General features: G+C 36.3%; 1 protein-coding gene across 3 annotated transcripts in view; it reads left to right on the plus strand.

Annotated features, from left to right (window-relative positions):
* ZFYVE9 (zinc finger FYVE-type containing 9) overlaps positions 1-24,168 on the plus strand; it is a 142,981-nt gene that overhangs the window by 785 nt on the left and 118,028 nt on the right. For 2 of the 3 annotated variants that reach the window (XM_044238226.1, XM_044238228.1), the window contains exons 2-3: positions 13,794-13,899; positions 17,575-19,673. In XM_044238226.1, coding sequence (XP_044094161.1) covers positions 13,830-13,899; positions 17,575-19,673 — 2,169 coding nt within the window. In that variant the 5' untranslated portion in view covers positions 13,794-13,829. Of the gene's footprint in view, positions 1-4,356; positions 4,436-13,793; positions 13,900-17,574; positions 19,674-24,168 lie in introns of all 3 variants that reach the window. The other variant, XM_044238227.1, reaches the window with a different exon arrangement.

The following is a 24,168-nucleotide window of genomic DNA, read 5'->3' on the forward strand; positions in this document are numbered from 1 at the left end:
AAGAACAACAATTTCCAATAGAAAATTGGAAGTATTTTACTAATTCTTGTAGAGTAGGAATCATTGATTATTTTTCCCTGACTAGGAATCATGTTTGATTTCTTTCAGGTCTTACAATTACTGAAAGGGTAGAAAATGGTGATGTGGGTGGAGGCTATGTGGGTGGGATTACTTTCAGAAACTGATTATGCCATTCACTAATGGCATGTTGCATACTCTGGCTGAGTTCTTTTGATTTTTCATGTAAGCTTTGAGGATGGAGGGATGGGTCTGACTCTGTGATACAAGACTGAGCTCCTTTTCTCTTTAGTTGAGGGTCCAGCGGAAGGGCATTCAGTAGTGCCTTCTCCATCAAAACTTCTGGGCCTGCGGCTGGAGGAGTAGTTCTTGTACCCTAACTACCTCATGTGAGGGTGTGTGAAGGGAGTGTCCTTTTCTGCCTTTACTGGGCAAAATCTTATTCTTCAGGGATTACCTCTTTTTTTTTTTAATTTTATTTAATTAATTTATTTATTTGAGAGAGAGAGAGAGAGTGAGAGAGGAAACCACAAGCTAGGGGAGTGGGAGAAAGAGACGCAGGCTTCCTGCTGAGCAGGGAGCCCGATGTGGGGCATGATCACAGGACTCCAGGATCATGACCTGAGCTGAAGGCAGACTTTTAACGGACTGAGCCACCCAGGCGCCCCCAGGCATTACCTCTTTAGGAAGTTTTCAAGCCACTGCAAAAACTATCAACAGTAATAAATAGTAAATAATCAGGGGTAATCAGTTATTAGAATATTTGTCATAGTAGCCCAGAAGTACACCCCCATCTCAGTCTGATTTAGCTTTATCTCTTCTTTGGCTCTGTAGTACTCAGTGTATATGTCAATTGGCACAATGTTTTATATTTTAAGTTTACTTATCCATCTCCCCTATAAGATATTAGGCACTGTTAGGTCAAAGACATTGTCTTATTTGTCTTGTAATCTAATGACTAGGACAGTGCCTGAAACATAGTAGATGCTCAGTAATATTTGGTACAGGGATATACACATGTTCGTTATAATTAGTAGATAGCATAAAGAGGATGTACCAGTGAAGAAAACATAAAGGGAACAACAGATCAGTGCTTTAAAAGTAGCACCCCCTAAGCCTGAGATTCAAGAGAGTGTCCAAAAGGACTCTATAGTCAATAGAATAAAAAGAAGAGGCCTAGAAGCCCAACAACAAAAGAGGTCCTCAAGAAGAAACCAGTAAATAAAGTAATTATTTTCTTTTTTGAGATATACAAGTATAATATTTAGTGACTTCTATTTTGAAAAAGAGTTGGAAGCTTTAATAAGAAGACATGTAAAAAATCCTGACATAAGGAATACCGGGCAGGGTCAGTTGGTGGAGCATGTGACTCTTGATCCTGGGGTTGTGAGTTCCAGCCCCACATTGAGTGTGGAGCCTTCTTAAAATAAATAATTAATTTAAAGAATGAATCCTGAGGTAGTATTTAACTCCTCTGGGAGATGTAGCTTATGTAGTGAGAAGACTGTCCCTCTCCCAAACCCTCAGGAGACCGCAGGTTTTTCCTTAGAAAATGAAACTAGGGGCACCTGGGTGGCTCAGTGGATTGAAGCCTCTGCCTTCAGCTCAGGTCATGATCCCAGGGTCCTAGGATTGAGCCCTGCATCGGGCTCTTTGCTCAGCAGGGAGTCTGCTTCCCCTCCTCTCTCTCTGCCTACTTGTGATCTCTGTCAAATAAATAAATAAAAATCTTTTAAAAAAAAAAAGAAAATGAAACTAAATATACTAGAGACTTAGGGACACTAAACATTACAGATCAAGGATGAGGCACCATAGTGAAAGCTGAGGGATTAAGGGAAATCATTTATATTGAAAAGTGAGACTCTTCCCCTTGCTCTTTCTTCTACTTTTCTTTCAGAAGGTAATTGTCTGGTATTACATGTATTACTCCCTTATAGAACATTATATGAGTCTTCTGCGGAGTCTAAAGAAAACACTTATCTATACTGGCATTTAGAGGTCTCCCATGAAATTGCTGTGATCCCACCTGATCACCATGCAGTGGAAGCCACCTGCATGAGAAGCCAAGTATGCAGATCTTGCAGTTGGCTTTTAGTATTTCCATTTATTCAATAAATAGGCATTTTGGGAAAGGATCCAATGAGAAAGAGACTAAAAGTACAAAAGAGGAGCTTGAAGTAAATAATACTGGAAATAGAAGAAAGTTTGAGGAAAAAAGAAACCCAACAAACAATAGGTAATTAGTAATTGCATCAGAGAGTAAGAGAAGAAATATATTCATGAAATAAGATGCTATAAAAATTATTAGAAAAAGAAAGTGCTCTGGACATTTAAAATATGATAGATACTTTTGGTGCATTTAAAAAAAATTTAAACTATCTCAAGCTAATAGGAAAGTCAGAAGTACAAAGAACTTTTTTCTCTGAACCATTTGAGAATAAATTGCTAGCTGCGTGTGCCCCATCCCCTTTGAAACTGTGTTTCTGGCAAATAGGAACATTCTCCTCCCTAACCACAATACATTATCAAAATCAGGAAATTAACTTTGATTCATTACCACCATCTAATTCTCAGATCTTATTCAAGTTTTGCCAGATGTACAAATAATGTCCTCTATACCAAGAGGATCTAGTTTAGAATCATGTGTTGCATTTAGTAGTCATGTCTCTGTAGTCTCCTTCTCTTTGGAACAGTTCTCCAGTCTTTGACTTTTTTTGACCTTAACACTTTTGAAGATCGCAAACCAGTTATTTTGTATAATGTTCCTCAGTTTTGGTTTGTCTGATGTTTCCTCCTGACTAGATTCAAGTTATGCATTTTTGTGGGAATATCACAGAAGTGGTGCTACTTTTGTTTTTTTTGTTCTTGGTTTTTTTTTTTTTTTCCTTCTCAAAGATTTTATTTATTCACTTGACAGACAGAGATCACAAGTAGGCAGAGAGGCAGGCAGAGAAAGAGGGGGAAGCGGGCTCCCCACTGAGCAGAGAGCCCAATGCGGGGCTCAATCCCAGGTCCCTGGGATCATGACCTGAGCTGAAGGCAGAGGCTTTAACCCACTGAGCCACTCAGGTGCCCTGCTACTTTTGTTTTTAATTAATACATTTTATTTTTTTTAGAGCAGTTTTAGGTTCATAGCAAAATTGAGCAGAAATTAAAGGGCGTTCCCTTAACCCCCTGACTGCCCCCACTCACTACCTCACCTCTCCCTGTATTGACATTGTTGTGTCCTTTTCATTGCAGCCTGTCAAAGAGCACAGATTTCCATTTGACCCATTATTGATGATGCTCACTTTGATACTTGTGTTAGGTGTCTGCCAGGCTTTGCTGCTCATGTTACTCTTCTTTTTTTTCCTTTGGTAATTAGTATTTTTGCGGGGAGGAACTTAGAAGCTATTAAATATCCCTTCCTCATCACACTTGGGATTCATTCATTCATAGTGCAAAGACTCATGGTTCTCTTTTTTGTTCAGTGGGATATAATCCATTGCTATCATTATTTATTTTGATTTTTTTATTTAGCCTGTGGGAACTCTTTCAGGATGGTTTCTGTGTCCTTTTGACATGTCCCCATCATTCTTAGAACACATACTTGCTTTCCAGCATGTAAGATACTCAAAATTGTTCTTTTTTTTTTAAATTGAAATATCATTCACATACCATAAAATGGATTCTTTTAAAGTGTGTGGAGTCCAGTGGTTTTTATATATTAACAGAACTGTGGAGTCAGTCATCACCACTGTGTAGTTCCAGAACATTTTTATCATCCCAAAAAGAAATCTTACATCCATTAGTAGTCATTTCCCATTTTCCTCCAATCCTCCCCCCACCCCCAGCCCCAGCACCTGACAATCATGAATTAATTTTCTGTTTCTATGGATTTGTCTATTCTGGACAGTTCATACAAATGGAATCATATATAGCTTTTCTGCTTCTTTACCTTAATATTTCCAAAATTCATTCATGTTGTAGCATATAGTAATACATCATCTATTTTTATTGCCCTATAATATCCCACTTTGTTGATAAACCATCCTACACTTCCTTCATGCATTTATCAGTTGATATATATTTGGGTTGTTTCCACCTTTTGGCTGTTGTGAATGATGTTGCTGTGAGCATTTGGGGATGAGTTTTTGTGTGAATATTTTTCCATTTCTCTTGGGTATAAACCTAGGAGTGGAATAGCTATGCCATAAGGTAACACTGTTTAACTTTTTGAGGCACTGCCAAACTGTTTCCCAAAGTTGCAGCAGCATTTTACTTTCCTCCTAGTAATGTGTTAAGAGCTCATATTTCCCTATATTCTCAACAAAGCTCTTGTATTTTTTTCTACTCCAGCTCTGGAATCAACCATTTCCCCATGGAACCCTGCTTCCTTTGCATGGATAACATACTTGGAAACCAAATCTGGTGTGAGGTATATGCTCATAGCTACTTGAAGTAGAGATGGAGTTTTGCTTCTCCAAGATCCTGTGCACAGAGCTAGAGAATATGTGCATACACACATTTACATCTGTATCTGTTGTGCTTGACACATACATTTACATCTGTATCTATTGTGGGTGGACACACATACATTTATATCTATATCTGTTGCTATAACTACTGATGTTTCTTGTAGTCTGTGAGTTCATACTTATATCTCAAATTCCAAACCAACACTGCAGGGTTCTTTTCTGGTTGTCACCTTTTGTGCATTTAACTCTTTTCTCTAACAGTGAGAAACCTTGCCCCTGTTGCCCTTCATATAGTCACTTATTTGATCCATCTCTACATGTAACCAATCTCCTGTCACCTTCTCCTTCCCCTGGCCCTTCTCTCTTGCTCAGGCTCCAACCTGCCACATTGGGCTACACTCTTACAGCTCCTCACCCCTCCTGCCTATGGACTCTTCTTATCCCCAGGCCATACCGTCCCGTTCATGTGGATGCCTTCCTTACCTCTTGTGCTCTGGCACCCCATGCTGCGCTGTCCTTCTGCACAGACAGCTTCCTCACCCTGCTGGGTCTCTGACACCTTAGGTTGGGCCACCGTAACATGAGTACATCTATTTTACCACACTTGGACTCTGACTCCCCTTTACACAGATACTCTCTTCATCCTATTCCCATGTCTATTGAATTTTTCATAACTTTTTCCCTTTTATTACTATTTTTTCAACTTTTTATTTTGTAGTAATTATAGACCCCCAGGAAGTTGTAAAAATAGTATAAGGAGTTCCTGTGTGCCTTTCATTTACCCAGTTTTTCCTCACTGGTTACATCTTACATAACTATAGAAAACATAAAAACCAGGAAATGGACATTTTATTTATCCATTCATCAGTTGATAGATATTTAGTTGTTACGACCTTTTGGCTGTTATGAATAAAGCTGCTGTGAGCATATTCATGAATGTGTATCTCTCCCGTTTGTCAACTACCATTGTAGTTGAAGATAGAACACAATTCCATCACCACAGAGATCTCCCTTGTACTGCTCCTTGTCACGTACACCTTCCTCTCTCTACTATCCCATATTTAATGACTTTAAAATTATAGACATTATTATTACAAGTTACAGGAAGAGTTGAGTAAGCATAGAGATAAACCATGTTATAGTCAGGAATAGAAGGACTTAATATCATTCCCAGTGAATGAGGGGCAGGGTAGGAATTCTAATTTCTGGAAGTTGATTTTACTGGCATTCTGTTCTTTCCTGTTCCATTGCTGAGTCTTGGAGCCACTTGGCATAATTTTTCCCCCCAGCTGCTGGCTTTATTCAGAGCGCCCAATGTGGCCCCTTCCACAGCAGAAACTTCTGGAAGTTTGTAGCCAATAATTCCTGTCCTCCCTGTTAGCTTTCGAATCCTCAGCCTGTTGCTGTCTAGTTTTATAGTTTCTGTCTAGTTTTGTAACCCCTGTGGACTGACATCTTCAGATTTCACTCATTGCTGTGGCTTGCTTGCTTCTTGTTTATGTATCTGTATTTCCCTTTCTTGCTTTTGAATTTGACTGTATAAACGATTTTAAAATAATCTTTTTTTTTTGTAGAATTTCTATATTGAGAGAGAGAAGGAATGCTTCCTACCACCAGCTCAGTATTCTTTTTTCTTCTGAAAAATTTCAAGCCTATGGAAAAATGGAAAAATAATGCAGTAAAGATCCATATATCCTTTACCTAGATTCATCAGCTTTTACCATTTTGTTTCTTTTTTGAACATCTCTCTTCCTTTCTACCTCCGTTCTCTTTTTTTTTCCTCTTTTCCACACTCATACTCATACACATGTTTACATACTTTTATTTTTCTGAATCATTTGAAAGTTAAATACAGAAAACATAACACTTCTTCCCTAAATAGTTCAGCAGACATCGAAGAGTAAGGACATTCTCTTAGGAAATCAAAATACAGTTATAACATCTAAGGAAGAGATTATTAATTTTTTGTAATCACCTAATATATAGTCCACATTTCATGGATTGTCATCTAAATGTGGTGTTTTGCTGTGTATGTATATATGTGTGTTTTCTTGATCTAGGACCAAGTCAGTGTTTGTGCATGGCATGGTTATTTAATCTCTTTAGTCTCTCTTAATTTAGACTGATGGTTTTATAACATTGAATTTTTTGGAAAGTTCAGAACAGTTGTCTTATAGAATGCCTTGGATTCTAGATTTGTCAAATTGTTTCTTCAGAATTCAGTTCTGGTTAAACATTTTTGGCAAGAATACTGGGTTGATAATGTTTTAAACTTCTCATTGCATAACATCAAGAGGTGCGTCGTGTTAAACTTTTTAACATGTTAAACTATATCAGCTGTTGTTAAACAATTGGTGATGCTGAGTTGATCATTTGGTTTAGGTAGTGATTATCATATCTGTTTAATATAAACATATATTTTCTCCTTTGCGATTAATTTTTTTTTTGGTGGACTAATACTTTGAGACACTGTGAATATTTCTTCCCCAATAACCATTTTCCTAAAGGGTTTAGCATTCATTTTTGAAGCTGGCCTGAATCAGTAGTTATCATTGGAGTTCAGTACAGCTTCTTAACCAGCTTTTTATACAGTAGTCCCTGCTTATGTATGGGGGATATATTCCAAGACCCCTAGTGGTGCCTAAAACTACAGGTAGTACCAAAACCTATGTATACTGTTTTATCCTATACATACATACCTATGATAAAGTTTAATTTATAATTTAGGCAAAGTAAATGATTAACAGTAGTAACTAATAATAAAGGAACAATTATAACAATATATCGCAATAAAACTTATGTGAATGTGCTGTAGTGCTTTCCATTGCTTAAAATAATACAATACCTTTCTTATACTGGCATTCCAAGGCTTGCATAATATAAAGCCTATCTAACTCTCCAACCATGTCCTAATGTTAACTATATAAATAAATTCTTGATCCAGTTTCACTGATCCCTCAATAAATGCCCATCCCTAGATAACTCCTTGTATGTCTCTCCCTGTTTGAAATTTCACTTCAGTATCTTGCTATCTAGAATATCTGTTAAAATTTTTCCTTCCTTCTGGACCTACCTCAAATCCATAAATAATGCTTCCTTGACCATCCACATGGTGGTTCTGCCCATTTCTTGAACTTTTATAGTACTTACTCTGTAGCACTTATCTGTTAATTTCATCTGAACAAATTAATCAAGTAGTGCTTTGTGTCTCTTGTATTGTGTTATTAAAATCATTTATTATATTAATTTTCTTATTTAGCATTGTTTACCATTAAGTTATAAGCTTCTTTTATTTTTTAATTTTTTATTTTTTATAATCATATAATATGTTTTTATCCCCCGGGGTACAGGTCTGTGAATCGCCAGGTTTACACACTTCATAGCACTCACCATAGCACATACCCTCCCCAGTGTCCATAACCCCACCCCCCTTCTCCCAACCCTCCTCCCCCCAGCAACCTCAGTTTGTTTTGTGAGATTAAGAGTCACTTATGGTTTGTCTCCCTCCCAATCCCATCTTGTTTCATTTATTCTTCTCCTACCCCCTAAACCCCCCATGTTGCATCACCACTTCCTCATATCAGGGAGATCATATGATAGTTATAAGCTTCTTGATGTTAAGGATGATGTCTGAAAATTCAGTTGATTACAATACCCTGTATACAGTAGATGCACAATAAATATGTTGAATTTAATTATTTATTAGTATTTTGACTATGAAATGACTATGAAATGCCGAGTATTGTACATGTATATTAAATGTGCTAGATTAGCACATTGTTTGTGAGAAATTTCATGTGTGCTCTTAGCATTAGAAAGTTTAAATATGCAGGTTTTTTTTTTAAGATTTTATTTATTTATTGGGCAGAGAGAGAGATCACAAGTAGGCAGAGAGAGGGGGCAAGCAGGCTCCCTGCTGAGAAGAAATCCCGATGTGGTCTGAGTCCCAGGACCCTGAGATCATGACCAGAGCTGAAGGCAGAGGCTTAACCCACTGAGCCACCAGGTGCCCCTAAATATGCAGTTTTTATAAAAATAAAATGGCATGTATATGAAAATGATTTTGAACTATAAAGATAGATTTAAGAAGAACTATTAAGGTATTATTATGCAGCCTATTTGTCTACCTAAACTTAAATCATTTAACAGGAGCCAGTCCATAAACAAAAGTGGGTTGAATGAATAATCATGAGGAAATACTTGAATGAACCCGTTAAATCCCCTGGGCTTTTTTTTAAATTGGCAAAATGAAAGAAATAATATTCACACTTTTATATGTCTCAGAGGAGAAACACTGTAAGTCAAAGAAAATTCACCGCATTTTATATTTACTTTAAACTTTGTAATAGCAGAATTTTACATTTAAAAATTTTTTATTAATAATGTATTATTAGCCCCAGGGGTACAGGTCTGTGAATCGCCCGGTGTACACTCACCATAGCACATACCCTCCCCAATGTCCATAATCCAGCCACCTCCCCCACCACCACAATCCTCAGTTTTGTGAGATTAAGTCTCTCTTGTGGTTTGTCTCCCTCCCGATCCCATCTTGTTTCATTTTTTCCTTACCTACCCCCGAAACCCCCATGTTGTCTCTCAAATTCTTCATATCAGGGAGATCATATGATAATTTTCTTTCTCTGATTGACTTATTTTGCTCAGCATAATACCCTCTAGTTCCATCCACATCATTACAAATGGCAAAATTTCATTTCTTTTGATGACTGCATAGTATTCCATTGTATATGTATACCACATCTTCTTTATTCATTCATCTGTTAATGGACATCTAGGTTCTTTCCATAGTTTGGCTATTGTGGGCATTGCTGCTATAAACATTCAAGTGCACGTGCCCCTTCGGATCACTATGTTTGTATTTTTAGGGTAAATACCCGGTAGTTCGATTGCTGGGTCGTAGGGTAGCTTTATTTTCAACTTTTTGAGAAACCTCCATGCTGTTTTCCAGAGTGGTTGCATCAGCTTGCATTCCCACCAACAATGTAGGAGAGTTCTCCTTAGTATATTACATTTTAAAATTTTTCCTCTTCTTAATGTTTTTCTTACTCAGACATTTTAGGAGAATTATAATATTATCTCCTCTTAATCTGCCTCCCTATTTGCCAGTAAGAAGCCAAGCAGAATTTTCAGTTTGGAAAGAACATTCTGAGAAATTAAGGAGATAGATAAGTATGGCCGTCATTATAGTAGAGGGGAAAAATGCTTGAACTTTCTTGTTCCATTTGGGTATGATTCTTTAAAAGATTTTATTTATTTATTTGACAGACAGAGATCACAAGTAGGCAGAGAGGCAGGCAGAGAGAGGAGGAAGGAGGCTGCATGCTGAACAGAGAGCCTGACGCGGGGCTCGATCCCAGGACCCTGGGATCATGACCTGAGCCAAAGGCAGAGGCTTTAACCCCCTGAGCCACCCAGTCACCCCATTTGGGTACAATTCCTTAAAAACTTTCTTTTCAAATAGAAATGTAGTTTTATCTCAAAGAAATGATTTTCTGTCAGCATCTGGATTTTATCTTTTGAAACATATCCTGTTCAAATGCGCCAAGTTTGTCTTCTATAATTACATTTTGATAGGTTTCTAGACTTTATTGGGTTAAAGGTCTTAGACTACTTCTAGTGGGATGATAAATTTTATAGTTTACCATGGTCTGAATAGATTTATAAGAGATTTTATTCTTGTATAGTTAAGATTTATAAATTATGTAAATATTCATAAATCTATGTATTTTTTTCACTTTTTTCCAGTTTATTGATATATAATTGACAAATAACATTGAATTAGTTTAAGGTGTACAGTATAATGATTTGATATATATAGGTATTGATTACCACAATAAGTTTAGTTAATATCGATCACTTCATACATAGTTGTGGTATGTGTATTTTCATTTTTTAAAATAAATACCTAGTAGAGGAATTGCTGAATCATATGGTAGTTCTATTTTTAATTTTTTGAGAAACCTCTATATTCTTTTTCATACAGTTTGGATTCCTAGCAACAGCATACAAGGGTCCCTTTTTCCCTTATGTCCTCGCCAACTCTTGTTATTTCTTACCTTTTTGATAGTAGCCATTCTTTTTCTTTTTTTTTTTCTTTTCTTTTCTTTCTTTCTTTCTTTTTTTTTTAGATTTTTTAAAATGTATTTGAGAGAGAGAGAGAATGAGAGAGGGCATGAGAAGGGTGAGGATCAGAAGGAGAAGCTGAGCAGGGAGCCTGATGCGGGACTCTATCCTGGGACTCCAGGATTGTGACCTGAGGCGAAGGCAGTTGCTTAACCAACTGAGCCACCCAGGCACCCTGATACTAGCCATTCTAACAGGTGTGATTTGATTTTGGTTTTTCATTTGCATTTCTCTGATATTTAGTCATGTTGAGCATCTTTTCATGTGTCTGTTGGCTGTCTGTGTGTTTTTTAATTGGATTGTTTGGGGTTTTTTGCAGTCAAGTTGTGTGTGTTCTGAATATATTTTGGATATTAACTCTTATTTGATATATGATTTGCAAATATTTCCTCCCATTCAGTGGGTTACTTTTCATTTTGTTGATAGTTTCCTCAGCTGTGCAGAAGCTTTTTAGCTTAATGTAGTTCCACCTGTTTTTATTTTTGTGTTTCTTGCCTTTGCTTCTGGAGTCAAATGCAAAAACTCATCTCTAAGACAATGTCAAAGAGCTTATTACTGCCTGTTTTATTGTAGGAGTTTTATGGTTTCAGGTCTTATGTTCAAATCCTTAATCCACGTTGAGTAAAGTTGACCTTTGTGTTGATCTTTGTGTATGATACAAGATAGGTGTATGGTTTCATTCTTTTGCATGTGGCTGTCCAGGTTTCCCAGCACCATTTATTGAAGAGATTATCCTCTCTTGTATATTTATTGTTGGCTCATTTGTCATTAAATTAATTTACCATACACATGTGGTTTTATTCCTGGGATCTCTTTTCTGTTACATTGATTGATGGGTCTGTTTTTATGCCAATACCATACTGTTTTGATTACTATAGCTTTGTAATATAGTTTGAAATCAAGAATTGTGATGGTTCCAGCTTTGTTCTTTCTCAAGACTGCTTTGGCTAATCAGGATCTTTTGTGAATCCAGACAAATTATTGGAATTTTAAAAATTTTGGTGAATAATGCCATTGAAATTTTGATAGGGATTTCATTGAATCTGTAGATTGCTTTGGGTAGTAAGAACGTTTTAACAATATTAATTCTTCTAATCCATGAGCCCAGAATATCTTTCCATGTCTGTGTTTTCTAGTTATTTCATCACTGTCTTCAGAGTACAGATCTTTCACCTCCTTCATTATATTTATTCCTAGGAATTTTATTCTTTTTGATGCAATTGTAAATGGTATTGTTTGCTTAATTCTCTTTCTGATAATTTGGTGTTAGTGTGTAGAAACCCAACTGATTTCTGTGTGTTCACTTTTAAAAAAATTTTTAAAATTTTTAATTTTAATTAAACTTAAATTTTAATTTAAAAAATTAATTTAAAAAATTTAAAACTCTGTACCACATGTGGGGCTTAACTCATGAACCAGAGAACAAGAGCTGCATGTTCTCCTGACTTAGCCAGCCAAGCACTGCTTATGTGTTGACTTAATCTTGCAATGTTACTGAATTCATTTATTCTAATAGGGTTTTGTGTGTGTGTGTGTGTGTGTGTAGTCTTTAGGATGTTTTATATATAATATCATGTCACCAGCAGGTGCAGACAGTTTTACTTCTCTTTTCTGATTCAGATACCTTTTGTTTCTTTTTCTTCCTAATTGCTTTTGCTAGGAATTCCAGTATTATATTGAATAAAAGTGGTGAGAGTGAGCATCCTAGTCTTATTCTTGATCTCAGAGAAAAAACTTTTAGGTTTTCATTGCTGAGTATGATGTTAACTGTGTGCTTGTCATAGATGGCCTTTATTATGTTGAGTTGTGTTCTCTACTCACTTAGATTAGGATTTTTATCATAAATGCATGTTGAATTTTGTTAAATGTTTTTCTGTACTATTGAGATGATCATATGATTTATCCTTCATTTTGTTAATGTGGTACTACATTGATGTATAGATTTTGAATCATCCTTGCATCCCTGGAGTAAATCCCACTTGATCATGGTATATGATTTTTTTTTTAAGATTTTATTTATTTATTTGACAGAGACACAGCAAGAGAGGGAACACAAGCAGGGGGAGTGGGAGAGGGAGAAGCAGGCTCCCCGCTGAGTGGGGAGCCTAATGTGGGGCTCAGTCGCAGGACCCTGGGATCATGACCTGAGCTGAAGGCAGATGCTTAACAACTGAGCCACCCAGGTGCCCGGTATATGTATTTTTACATATTTTTAAATGTATTTTTTTATGTACTTTTAAATTTATTATTGAATCTGATTTGCTGATATTTTTGGCTTTGGATTTTTGTGTCTATATTCATCAGGAATATTAGTCTGTAATTTTCCTTTCTTGTAGTGTCCTTACCAGGTTTTGGTATCAGGGTAATGCTGGCTTTGTAAAATGAGTTTAGAAGTGTTCCCCCCTCTCTTATTGTTTGGAAGAGTTTAAGAAGCATTACTATTAATTTTTTTTCTTAAGATTTTTTGTTTATTCATTTGAGAGAAAGAAAGTTAGCAAGAGTGTGAGCTAGGGGGAGGGGGTCAGAGGAAGATGGAGAAGCAGACTTCCTGCTGAGCAAGGAGCCTGATGCAGTACCTGGCATCATGACTTGAGCTGAAGGCAGACACTTAGATCAACTGAGCCACACAGGCACGCCAGTTCTTTTTTTTTTTTTTTTTTTTTTAATGTTTGAAAGAATTCATCAGTGAAGCCAACTGGTCCTAGACTTTTCTTTGTTGGGTGGGTTTTTTTTTTTTTTAAAGATTTTATTTATTTACTTGACAGATAGAGATCACAAGTAGGCAGAGAGACAGGCAGTGAGAAGGGAGTAAGCAGGCTCCCTGCCGAGCAGAGAGCCCGACATGGGGCTTGATGCCAGGACCCTGGGATCAGGACCTGAGCTGAAGGCAGAGGCTTTAACCCACTGAGCCACCCAGGCACCCCTTTTGGGTGGTTTTTAATTACTGATTCAATCTTATTAGTAATTGGTCTGTTCAGAATTGTTATTTCTTTGTGATTCACTGTTGGTAGGTGCATTTGTCTAGGAATTTATTCCTTTCCTTTAGGTTTTCCAATATGTTAGTGTATAATTGTTCGTAGTAGTCTCATGATCATTTGTATTTCTGTTATCAGTTGAATATCTACAAATTAAATTTTAGAAGTTGAAAGTGTAATACAAATTTGATCTACTTTCTAGGTTTAAACAAGTCTCTTGAGTGGTGTTTCCTCACCGATGGAGAATTATTTCCAAGCAGAAGCTTACAACCTGGACAAGGTATTAGATGAATTTGAACAAAACGAAGGTGAGAATTTGTTTTGGTGAATCTATTTGAATACATTTATGATATGGAGAATGTGGGTTATGAGAGGATGTAACACTTAAAAAAAAATAAAATGACTTAATAACTTAATGATAGTAGTATTATATTTCAGTATCCAGAGGAAGAACTAATGTTTTTTGCACTGTGTGCCAGATACTACACTAAAGCATTTAAATGGACTGTATTATTTAATCTTTAAAATAATCCCATGAAAGTAGATCTTATCTACATTTTACAGATGAGAGATACAGAGAGATTAAGTGGTTTCCCTGAGGTTAGTTTGCTAATAAGTGGCAGAATGATTAGTATCTAGGCATTATGAAACTAGAGCCTGAACTTTCTTTATACAATCAATTTATGGTCAAGAAGAGCTTTAGAATGTGTGGTTGTATTTCCTAAACTAGAAAAATAACTTGTTGCCTGTTGACCAATAAAGATATATTTTAAACCTAATTTTAAAAGATTTATAGTTTTACGTTACTGCCAAAATGGTTAGATAAAATGTCTGCCTAAGATTCACTTTATTTTGGTAAACTTTTTCCTTAAATTTCTCAGTCAGTATGATTTGAATGGATAAGCTGTAATTAATTAGATTCCTCCTACCTTGATACTCGGTTTCTTTTTCTTTTTTTCTTTCTTCTTCTCCTCCTTCTCCTCCTCCTCCTCCTCCTTCTTCTTTTTAAAGATTTATTTACTTGAGAGAGCACAGGGCTGGGGGTTCAGAGGTGAGATAACAGAGAGGAAGAGGGAGAAGCAGGGAGTCCAAGATGGGGCTCGATCCCAGGACCCTGAGATGATGACCCGAGCCAAAGGCAGACATGCTTAATAAACTGAGCTACTCAGGTGCCCCCTGGTATTCTCTTTTTCTAGCTGGAAATGGCAGTAACAAGTTTACAAAGTGATGTATTTCTGTCTGAAGTCTGTGATTTTAGAAATGGTCTCCAGACCTTTACTGTACTGCGTTATTTAGGTTGTCCTTTGATAGTAGTTGGGAAGAGAGATTAATTTTAATGTTGTTGCTTTGGGTCTGTAATAAACCAAGCCGTATAGAATTATGGGCTTAAGGAAGGAAAGTGGAGAAGGAAGGATATGTGGAATAGCCTACTGTTCTCATATTTTACCACTGAGGACCCAAAGCTACTCCATAGCCATAACATTCATATAAATGTGAAATTAATCATTTGAGATTCTATTGGATCTACATACCAAGGTTGAGGGGGTCTTTTCCTCTCAGTTTCAATCATTTATACAGGTAATTTCTCAATCCTTTCTTTGGTTTGGCCCTCTGTGTATCAGTTATTTTTTATGAGATATCTACACAGGTGTTATACCTAAGCACTTGAATAGTGTTTAGAATTCTTTTAGGAGGAGAAGAATTTCAGAAGCCAAATTCTTGTTTGGAACTATGTCGTATGTTTGTTTTGAACTATTGTTTAAAGATCTTAGTATGTACTAATTGTATACAAATCACCACCTCTAGCCTGGTATCTTTTCAAGTATATTTTAAATAAGGTGATTTTTCATTCTATGTTAATTTCCTTCTTTAAATGAAAAATATACCACGCACAGACTGTGATAACACTAGATAATTAACATTATACCCATATAGTAGGTAATTGAATAATGACATTTTTAATAACTGATCTACCATTCTTGTTTGAATATTATTAAATATTCTTGTAAGAAGCAGCATTTCGTTTTTAGTTCCATGAACCATGTTGGAAATAATGATTTTTTTTTTTTTTAAAGGAAGTTTATGTTGTTAAATCTCAAGTCTCTGCTAGCCCAAGTTGGGGCAACTCATGATTTTAACATTCAGTATTCAAGACCATTCTCTACACATTTTGATGTCTTATGGCCTTTACAGTCTGGTCTTTCTAGCTTCTTTTCACTACTTGCTTACACTAATTCTTTTTTCAGCCCAAACTGATTTGCTTATTGCTCTCTCAGATTGTTGTGTTTGGGACTATACTTGTTCCCCCTTAAGAATGACCTCTTTTCCACACTTAAATAAAATTGTCTTTGAAGCCCAGGCATAATGCTGTCCTGTACTGCTAATTAGATATTCATGTGTACAGTACCTGTTTTTTATTTTTCTAACTAGATTATGTATTTCTTGGAGGCCAGAGCTATCATTTAATCTTCATGCTCCTTAAGCACAATGCTTTTACTATGGTAGATACTCACTCAGCATATATTTATTGTGTATACCTACTACATAGCAGGCACAGTGCAAAGTGTGTGAGGGCTTACATTGATGGAGAGAAATGGTTTCTGTCTGAAAAAGTCAGGTAGAAGCCCGACTTATTTACTAGACTTATAACACTTCGAGTGTTATGGTCTAGTAAATGCTTAAATAGAGACATGAACAAGGTGCTAAGGGGGCATTAAAGGTTAATGTTACTATTGAGGGGAAAATATATCTCCATTAATTTCAAGACTATGATTATTAGATTTACTGTAAGAAGACAGCAAGAAAGACAGTAGGTGTATTATTTCTTATTTCTCTAAATATACATATGGCACTATAACTTGGAGAAATAATCATCATAGTTATAATCTCTTAAAAAGTAAACATGAAATTATGCTTATTGATAGAATAGAAGTAGGTTGATTTAACAAGATAAATGAATATTTTTCTGCCAAGGGTCCTCAGATAATTATATAAATATAAACCTAATTAGTAATGTGACACAGTTATGAGTATAATTTCATATACTATAGCAAACTTTTTAAAATACTTGTTATGGACAAATTTCAAATACATACAAAAAGCAGAGTAGTGTAGTAAACTCTGGTATACCCAGTTTCCCAGCTTCAGCAGTAATTAACATGGTTCCAATTTTGTTTCATTTGTATCTTCATCCACTACTCACTGCTTGTTATGTTTTTACAGGTTTTTTTTTTTTAAGATTTTATTTATTTGAGAGAGAGCATGCGCACAAGCATGAGCAGTGGGGAAGGGTAGAGGGAGAGGGAGAAGCAGACTCCCCACTGAGCAGGGAGCGGAAGGCTGGGCTTGATCCCAGGACCCTGGGATCACGATCTGAGCCAAAGGTAGATATTTAAACGACTGAGCCACCCAGGCGCCCTTTTTTTAGTTTTTTTTTTTTTTTTTAAGAAGAAATTTACATACATTAAAATGAATAGATCTTAACTGTACCAGTTTTGATCAGTAAATACATCAATGTAACCCACATTCCAGTCATAATGTAGATTATAGATCACTGTCTCCACAGAAAATTCCTTCGTTTTCCCTCGTACTCAATTAGTTGTCCTAATTTTTTTCCAGCTTAGATTAGTCTGCACCCTATGTTGTATGCAGCCAATCGAAGGCCTTTCTAATTGCTACTGCCTGCCCCCACTACCAAGTATAGCCTCTGTGCCATCTTTAATTATGTTAATAGATTGAGGTAGAATTCTTTTGTTGTTTGGAATCTTCTGGGATAATACCATTTGGTGACATGTAATATAGAAACAGTCTGAAGAATATTTTTTTATTCTTAGCTAAAAATTAGAAACTTCATGTTCTAGGAATATTCTATTTTTAGATATCCTGGGAATATTTTATTTTCAGAATGTTGGCAAATATAGTTAATTGAGTCCTAGCTTTTCTAGTGACACCAGGAAACTTATTGTAATTGTTTATCTTTTCAGATGAAACAGTTTCTCCTATTTTATTGGATACCAAGTGGAATAAGATTCTAGATCCCCCGTCTCACCGACTGTCATTTAACCCCGCATTGACCAGTGTGAATGAACCTGCAGTTTCTAATGAGTCACAGCCACAACTAAAAGTCTTCTCTCTGGCTCATTCAGCTTCTTTGACCACAGAGGGAGAGGATCATTGTGCTAATGGACAGGACTATAATCTGAATCCAGAGATCAGCACAATGTGGATCGATGAAAATGCTGTTGCAGAAGATCAGTTAATTAAGAGGAACTGTAATCGAGATGATCAATGTAGTACTGTTGAAGTTGGAGAGAAGAAATGTGGAAACCTAGCTTGTCTGCCAGATGAGAAGAATGTTCTTGTCGTAGCCGTCATGCATAACTGTGATAAGAGGACATTACAAAACGATTTGCAGGATTGTAATAATTATAATAGTCAGTCCCTCATGGATGCTTTTAGCTGTTCACTGGATAACGAAAACAGACAAACTGATCAATTTAGTTTTAGTATAAATGGGTCCACTGAAAAAGATATGAATTCAGAGAAACAAATAGATCTGTTGAATAGATCAAGTGCAGTGGGGGATTCTGTTAAACATACATGTACTACTTCATCTGATAATCTAGCCAGTGTCTGTTCCCCTTCGCAATTAAAGGATGATGAAAATACAGGTAGAGGCCCACCCATGTCTGTGATTGCAAGTTTAACAATTGATTCAATAGTCTCATCCCAGGGAACAGATGAAGGTCCTGCTGCTAAAAAGCAAGAGAACTATATACCAGATGAGCTTCTTACTGGCCAGACCAGCTCTGCTAGGACAGATCTAGGGAGTCCAAACTCCTTTTCCCACTTGAGTGAGGGGATTTTAATGAAAAAAGAGCCAACAGAGGAGACAACTGAAGAATCTCTCCGATCTGGTTTACCTTTGCTTCTCAAAACAGATATGCCTAATGGGTCTGGAAGGGATGATAACTGTGAACAGTTTTCCGATTGTCTTGTGCCTAGTGATCTTAGAGCTGACAAAAAGGAAGGTTGTGAACGTGAAGAAATTCTTGGCAGTACAGAACTTCTTAATATGACAGAGCATTTCTCTGACTCTCAGGAGATGACTAATTGGAAATTGACTAAACTAAATGATATGAATGACAGCCAAATAAATAAAGAAAATGAGAAGTTTCTGCCAATGAATCAGCCTGAGGACATTTACAATGATAGTGGAGGAGAGTGTGATAAAATGGCAGAAGCAGGTCTAGATTTAAAAGGAACTTGCACCAATGAAAGTGAAGGATGTGATTTCTCCACTATGGATACACCAGCAGCAAATTCTCTATCTAATTGTGATTCCTATGGAATGCAGAGCCCAGTTGTTTGTTTTGTTCCAAAGACTTTACCCTCCAAAGAAGATTCAGTAACAGAAGAAAAAGAAATAGAAGAGAGCAAGTCAGAATGTTACTCAAATATTTATGAGCAGAGAGGAAATGAAGCCACAGAAGGGAGTGGACTACTTTTAAACAGCACTGGTGACCTAATGAAGAAAAATTATTTACACAGTTTCTGTAGCCAAGTTCCATCAGTGCTCGGTCAGTCTTCACCCAAGATAGTAGCAAACCTGCAATCTATCAGTGTTCCTTTTGGTGGTGCAAGACCCAAGCAACCTTCTAATCTTAAACTTCAAATTCCAAAGCCATTGTCTGACCATTTACAAAATGACCTTCCTACAAATAGTGGAAATAATATTAAAAACAAAAATGATGTTCTTGGGAAAGCAAAATTAGGGGAGAACTCAGCAACCAATGTATGCAATGCCTCCTTGGGAAACATCTCTATTGCTGATACAAATGGGGAACATTTAGAAAGCTACGAGTCTGGGATATCCAGTAGACCGTGCCTTGCTTTAGCTCCAGAAAGCCCAGATAATGATCTCAGAGCTGGTCAGTTTGGAATTTCTGCCAGAAAGCCATTTACTACTCTGGGTGAGGTGGCTCCCGTATGGGTACCAGATTCTCAGGCTCCAAACTGCATGAAATGTGAAGCCAGGTTCACATTCACCAAAAGAAGGCATCATTGCAGAGCGTGTGGGAAGGTAAGTTGTGTGTGTTTTAAGTCAGAAATACTGCATGCCCACTTTATTAAGCTCAATTAGAGATTAATAAAGTCAATATAAAGTGAATATACTTCTGGTTGAGAAGACATTATAAATAGCTTGGAACATCCAGTTCTACTAAATTTCTAAATAAAAAAATGACCTTGCTGAATCTTAGTGTTTATATAACTTTTTTTGTTGCCAAGATTTAAGTTGAATCACTTTCCATGAACAGATGAAAATTGAGGAAGTGTTAACTTTGTGGTTTCTCTATTGATAGATACTTGGTTAATGGAATAGTTTGAAATAAGGAAGTTTTTTTTGTTTTGTTTTTTGTTTTTTAGTAAAGAAATACTTGAGATTGACTTCATATATATATATTTTTCTCACTAAACTTTTGTTTCAATGGGTCTCAAAGTTCTGTGACAGATTTTTTGTCAAGTTGTTTCCATTAAAAAGTACTGATTTTAAAAACTAATAACTTAAAACTGCCCCCACACACAAAAAAACAAATGGTCCACAAAACATTCTCCTTTCCTTCTGAAGGTTTTACGATGCATTGTTATCATTAACCAGTCTTTTAGACTTCATATTTTTTTAATTCTTGAGAAATTGAATATTATACTTGAAATCCATCCTACTTTTTGGTGTAGGATTTTGGTCACTCTGCTAGACATTCTGGAACTTTTTATACACATATACACATATTTTGTCTTTTCCCCCAATGTCATTTTTTTTTTAAAGATTTATCTGAGGGGAGTGAGGGGGAGAGGGAGTCACAAGCAGACTCCGTGTTCAGTGTGGATGGAGCTGGACCCAGGGCTCGAGTTCATGACCCTGAGATCACAACCTAAGCCAAAACCAAGAGTCAGAAACTTAACGGACTGAGCCACTCAGCCATGCACTCCTCTCCATGTAACTTTGATACAAAGTAGAGTTGAGGGCTATAGATCCTATGACAAGGTTATAAGAATAATGGATATTCCTTAGCTCTTCCTGAGTTTTGCTTGCTAGTGGTTTATCTTTTTAACAAAGAACTGTAAATAAGGAGGAAGGGAATTTTATATATTTAAAAAGAATGCAAAGTTTGGTTTCAGGTATGGATTTCCATTTTAACATCCTTACTATTAACTATATAACTTTATTAAGCTTTTGTTTTTATTAAAACAAAATAGAAAGATTAGTAATTTTCATAAATGAGATTACAGATGTAATAGTAAGTGCTTAGTAATTAAATGTGTACTTCCCTTCTTTTCTGATTTATTGGCCTACTTGTGTTAATTAGGATGCTTTCAGCTTTAAGGCATAGAGTATCTGATCCTTAGTGACGTAGACAAAAATAACATTTCATATAACAGGAAGCCTGAAAGATAGAGACTCACTTATGTCTGGGTGCAGTCAGAATCACTAAAGTTTTCTTGGTCTTCCACTTGTGGTTGCAAGAGAGTGGTACAGCTCTATGCATTAAATTCAAGCTGGCAACTTCTCAAGTACAGGGAAATTGGTTGGGGGCAAAAGATGAATTTTTTCCAGCTTCGCACAGTGTATATATTAAGTAGCCTGTTCTTGCTGCCCTCTCATCAGGGAGGAAAGAATCCTTAGCAACTTCTTTCAATTTTTTGGCTAGTTGTAGATCACAGGTCCAATTTTATACCAATCATTTAGAAAGGGGAATAGGATTGCTAGAATTGGCTAAGAAGATCAGTCATGATCATTCCCTGGGGCTGAGCCCAATGTTGCCTGAACTGAAATGGGATTCTATTAATATGGAAAAGGAGGATAATGGTTCCTGGGTGGGTAGTCAGTAAGGGATACTATAAGGGTAAAAAGAACCAAGTGATGAGGAGCAGAAGAAAGTGAAAGCTGTGATTGGGCTGCTGGTCTCTGATTATTAAAATTTGAAGAAAATAATGTGTCTAATTCCTAAATAGCTAGTAGTCTAAAGTAAACCTGTAGTCAGTAGCCTCAGTAGTCAGTTTTCTGTTAAGCAATTAGAGTTGTCATTTTTGTGTTGTTCTTTGTGTTACTTACTCTGTATAATACTTTCTGAAACCTTTGCTCTCTTGAGCAAATAGTAACGCCTTTGCCCCACATCTGCATATCCAGATGTAATGAATAAATAGGTAACTTAGGTGGATTTAGAACGGAAATGGTAGCAAAATGCACATAAACTGAAAAATTAGATGGGAGTTTTTCTGAGTGGAATTTATGAATTTATGGATTCATGTGGATTATGGATTCATATTCTATTTTTTTTCCTTTTCATCTCCAGTTACCTCAGGGATGTTCTAAGGATTGATGAGATAAGGTCTGTGTAAAAAATCCTTGAGCTTCTCAGAAGAAAAGAGCTTAAAAACTTAGATATATTTTTTCTAGCTTGTAATGAGATCATACTGGGAATATAGCTAGAAAAATACCCCAAGCAATGGGATTTTGTAAAGTAATGTTTACTATTGAAAAAAAGAAATTTAGTTTGCATATCCAGTAATTTCTCTACTTAATAAAAAAAGCTTAATACTCTTTAACAAGCATATATTAAGCATCTAATATATGAAGGGTTCTGGGCTAAGTATTAGAGATTTAGAGATACAGAAATTCTGATATATGACCTCATGGAGTTTGTAATTAAGGGCACTGGTTTCAGTAATTTGGGAGAAAATCTGGATTTCCTGGAGTTAAAAAAAAAAATCCTAAAAAAAATTGTGAACCTCTGATCTGAGTAGACAAACAGACACCATCCCATAGCAAAGTAGAAGACATTATATTAAGAACTAGTTATATATATTTTATATTTATTCTCATTATACTCTTGTAGAATGGGTTGTTAACTTTTTCCTAAATGATAGGTTAAGAATCAGAGACGCTGAATGGTCAAGGAATATGCATAGGATCTCACAGCTTGAAGGTGCTAGAGCCAGCTTTAAAACTAGTACTCCTTGGGACGCCTGGGTGGCTCAGTTGGTTAAGCAGCTGCCTTCGGCTCAGGACATGATCCCAGCGTCCTGTGATCAAGTCCTGCATCGGGCTCCTTGCTCGGCAGGGAGCCTGCTTCTCCTTCTGCCTCTGCCTGCCATTCTGTCTGCCTGTGCTTGCTCTCTCGCCCTCTCTCTCTGATAAATAAATAAAATCTTTAAAAAACAAAACAAAACAAAACTAGTACTCCTTTTTTTTTTTCTTTAAAGACTGATTTATTTATCTACAAGAAAGAGACAGTGACAGCCTGAATAGGGGGAGAGACAGAGGGAGAGAGACTTAAGCAGACTCCCCACTGAGTGTAGAGCCCCACATGGGACTGGATCCCGTGACTCATGAGATCATGACCTGAGCCAGAACCAAAAGTGAAACACTTAACTGCCTGAGCCACCAGCGGCCCCAAGCTAGCATTCTTTCTTTCAGTCATACTGCTTCTAGCACGTCTCCTCATTTATAATAGCAGTATGAACAAAATAGATCATTGAGAATGAGAGCTTAATTTTTCAAAGAATGGCAGAGGGTATCAGTCATGTTACAAAATGACTATTTGGAATGAACAGAAAACAAAATGACTCTTTGGAGAGGGATATATAAAAAAGTGGATATAATTTATGGGACAGAGTCTAAAGTATATGAGAAAAATGAGATCACATCAGAATACAGGTGGAAAATTAGTGGGGAAAGGGAAATTCATCTTACAGAAGAGTGGGTCAAGATGAAAATACTTGAATATAGAAGGAGTTAACAGAAAACTGTGGGAAATTATCTAGTGTAGTTTAAAGCTTATATTCAATTCCTGATAAGAAGTAGAATTGTTGTAACATTCATCTCGGTAAAATGTAATTAAGTAGAATATAAAATAATTACACTAGAATTTATGAAAGTATTAAAATGTTGCAGCTTATCTCTATCACTAAAATGGAGATCAAGATATCTGGATTCCATTCCTGTCTTCATTGTTAATTGGAAAAGTATGTCATACTCTAAAATGCTCAGCAAATGTGAGTTTTATTTTATGATTTCACACATTATTAATTTAGATAATTGCTCCATATAACAACATAATCCCTACTTCTCCTGTATAATAGGCAATAAATTATAGAGTAGAAAGAGTACAGAGGTCTTTCCCCAAAAGATGCTTTCTTAAGTTCAAATGATCACCATTACAACATATCCATATTAATTTCCTATGGAAATCACCAACTTCAGATCATGGTTTTTCATTCTTTCTTAAGCTCCATTTTGACCTCTTTTTATTTGACCATTCGACTTCAGAGGACTAAGAAAGCATTGAGTTTAAGAGTTAAGGAAAGAGAAGTTTTGAAAGTGAAAAATTTCTAAAAGAAAAAATGTCACATATCTTCTATTTGGTTATTTTCTTTTTTTTTCTAAGATTTTATTTATTTGAGAGAGCACACACATGGGGGGGGGCGGGGTGAGGAAGGGAGGGGCAGAGGGAAAGAGAGAAGCAGATTCCACACTGAGCAGGCAGTCTAAAGCAGGGCTCTGTGCCAGGACCCTG

This window comes from Neovison vison, chromosome 2 (assembly GCF_020171115.1).
Source record: "Neovison vison isolate M4711 chromosome 2, ASM_NN_V1, whole genome shotgun sequence".
NCBI classification, from domain to species: Eukaryota; Metazoa; Chordata; class Mammalia; order Carnivora; family Mustelidae; genus Neogale; species Neogale vison.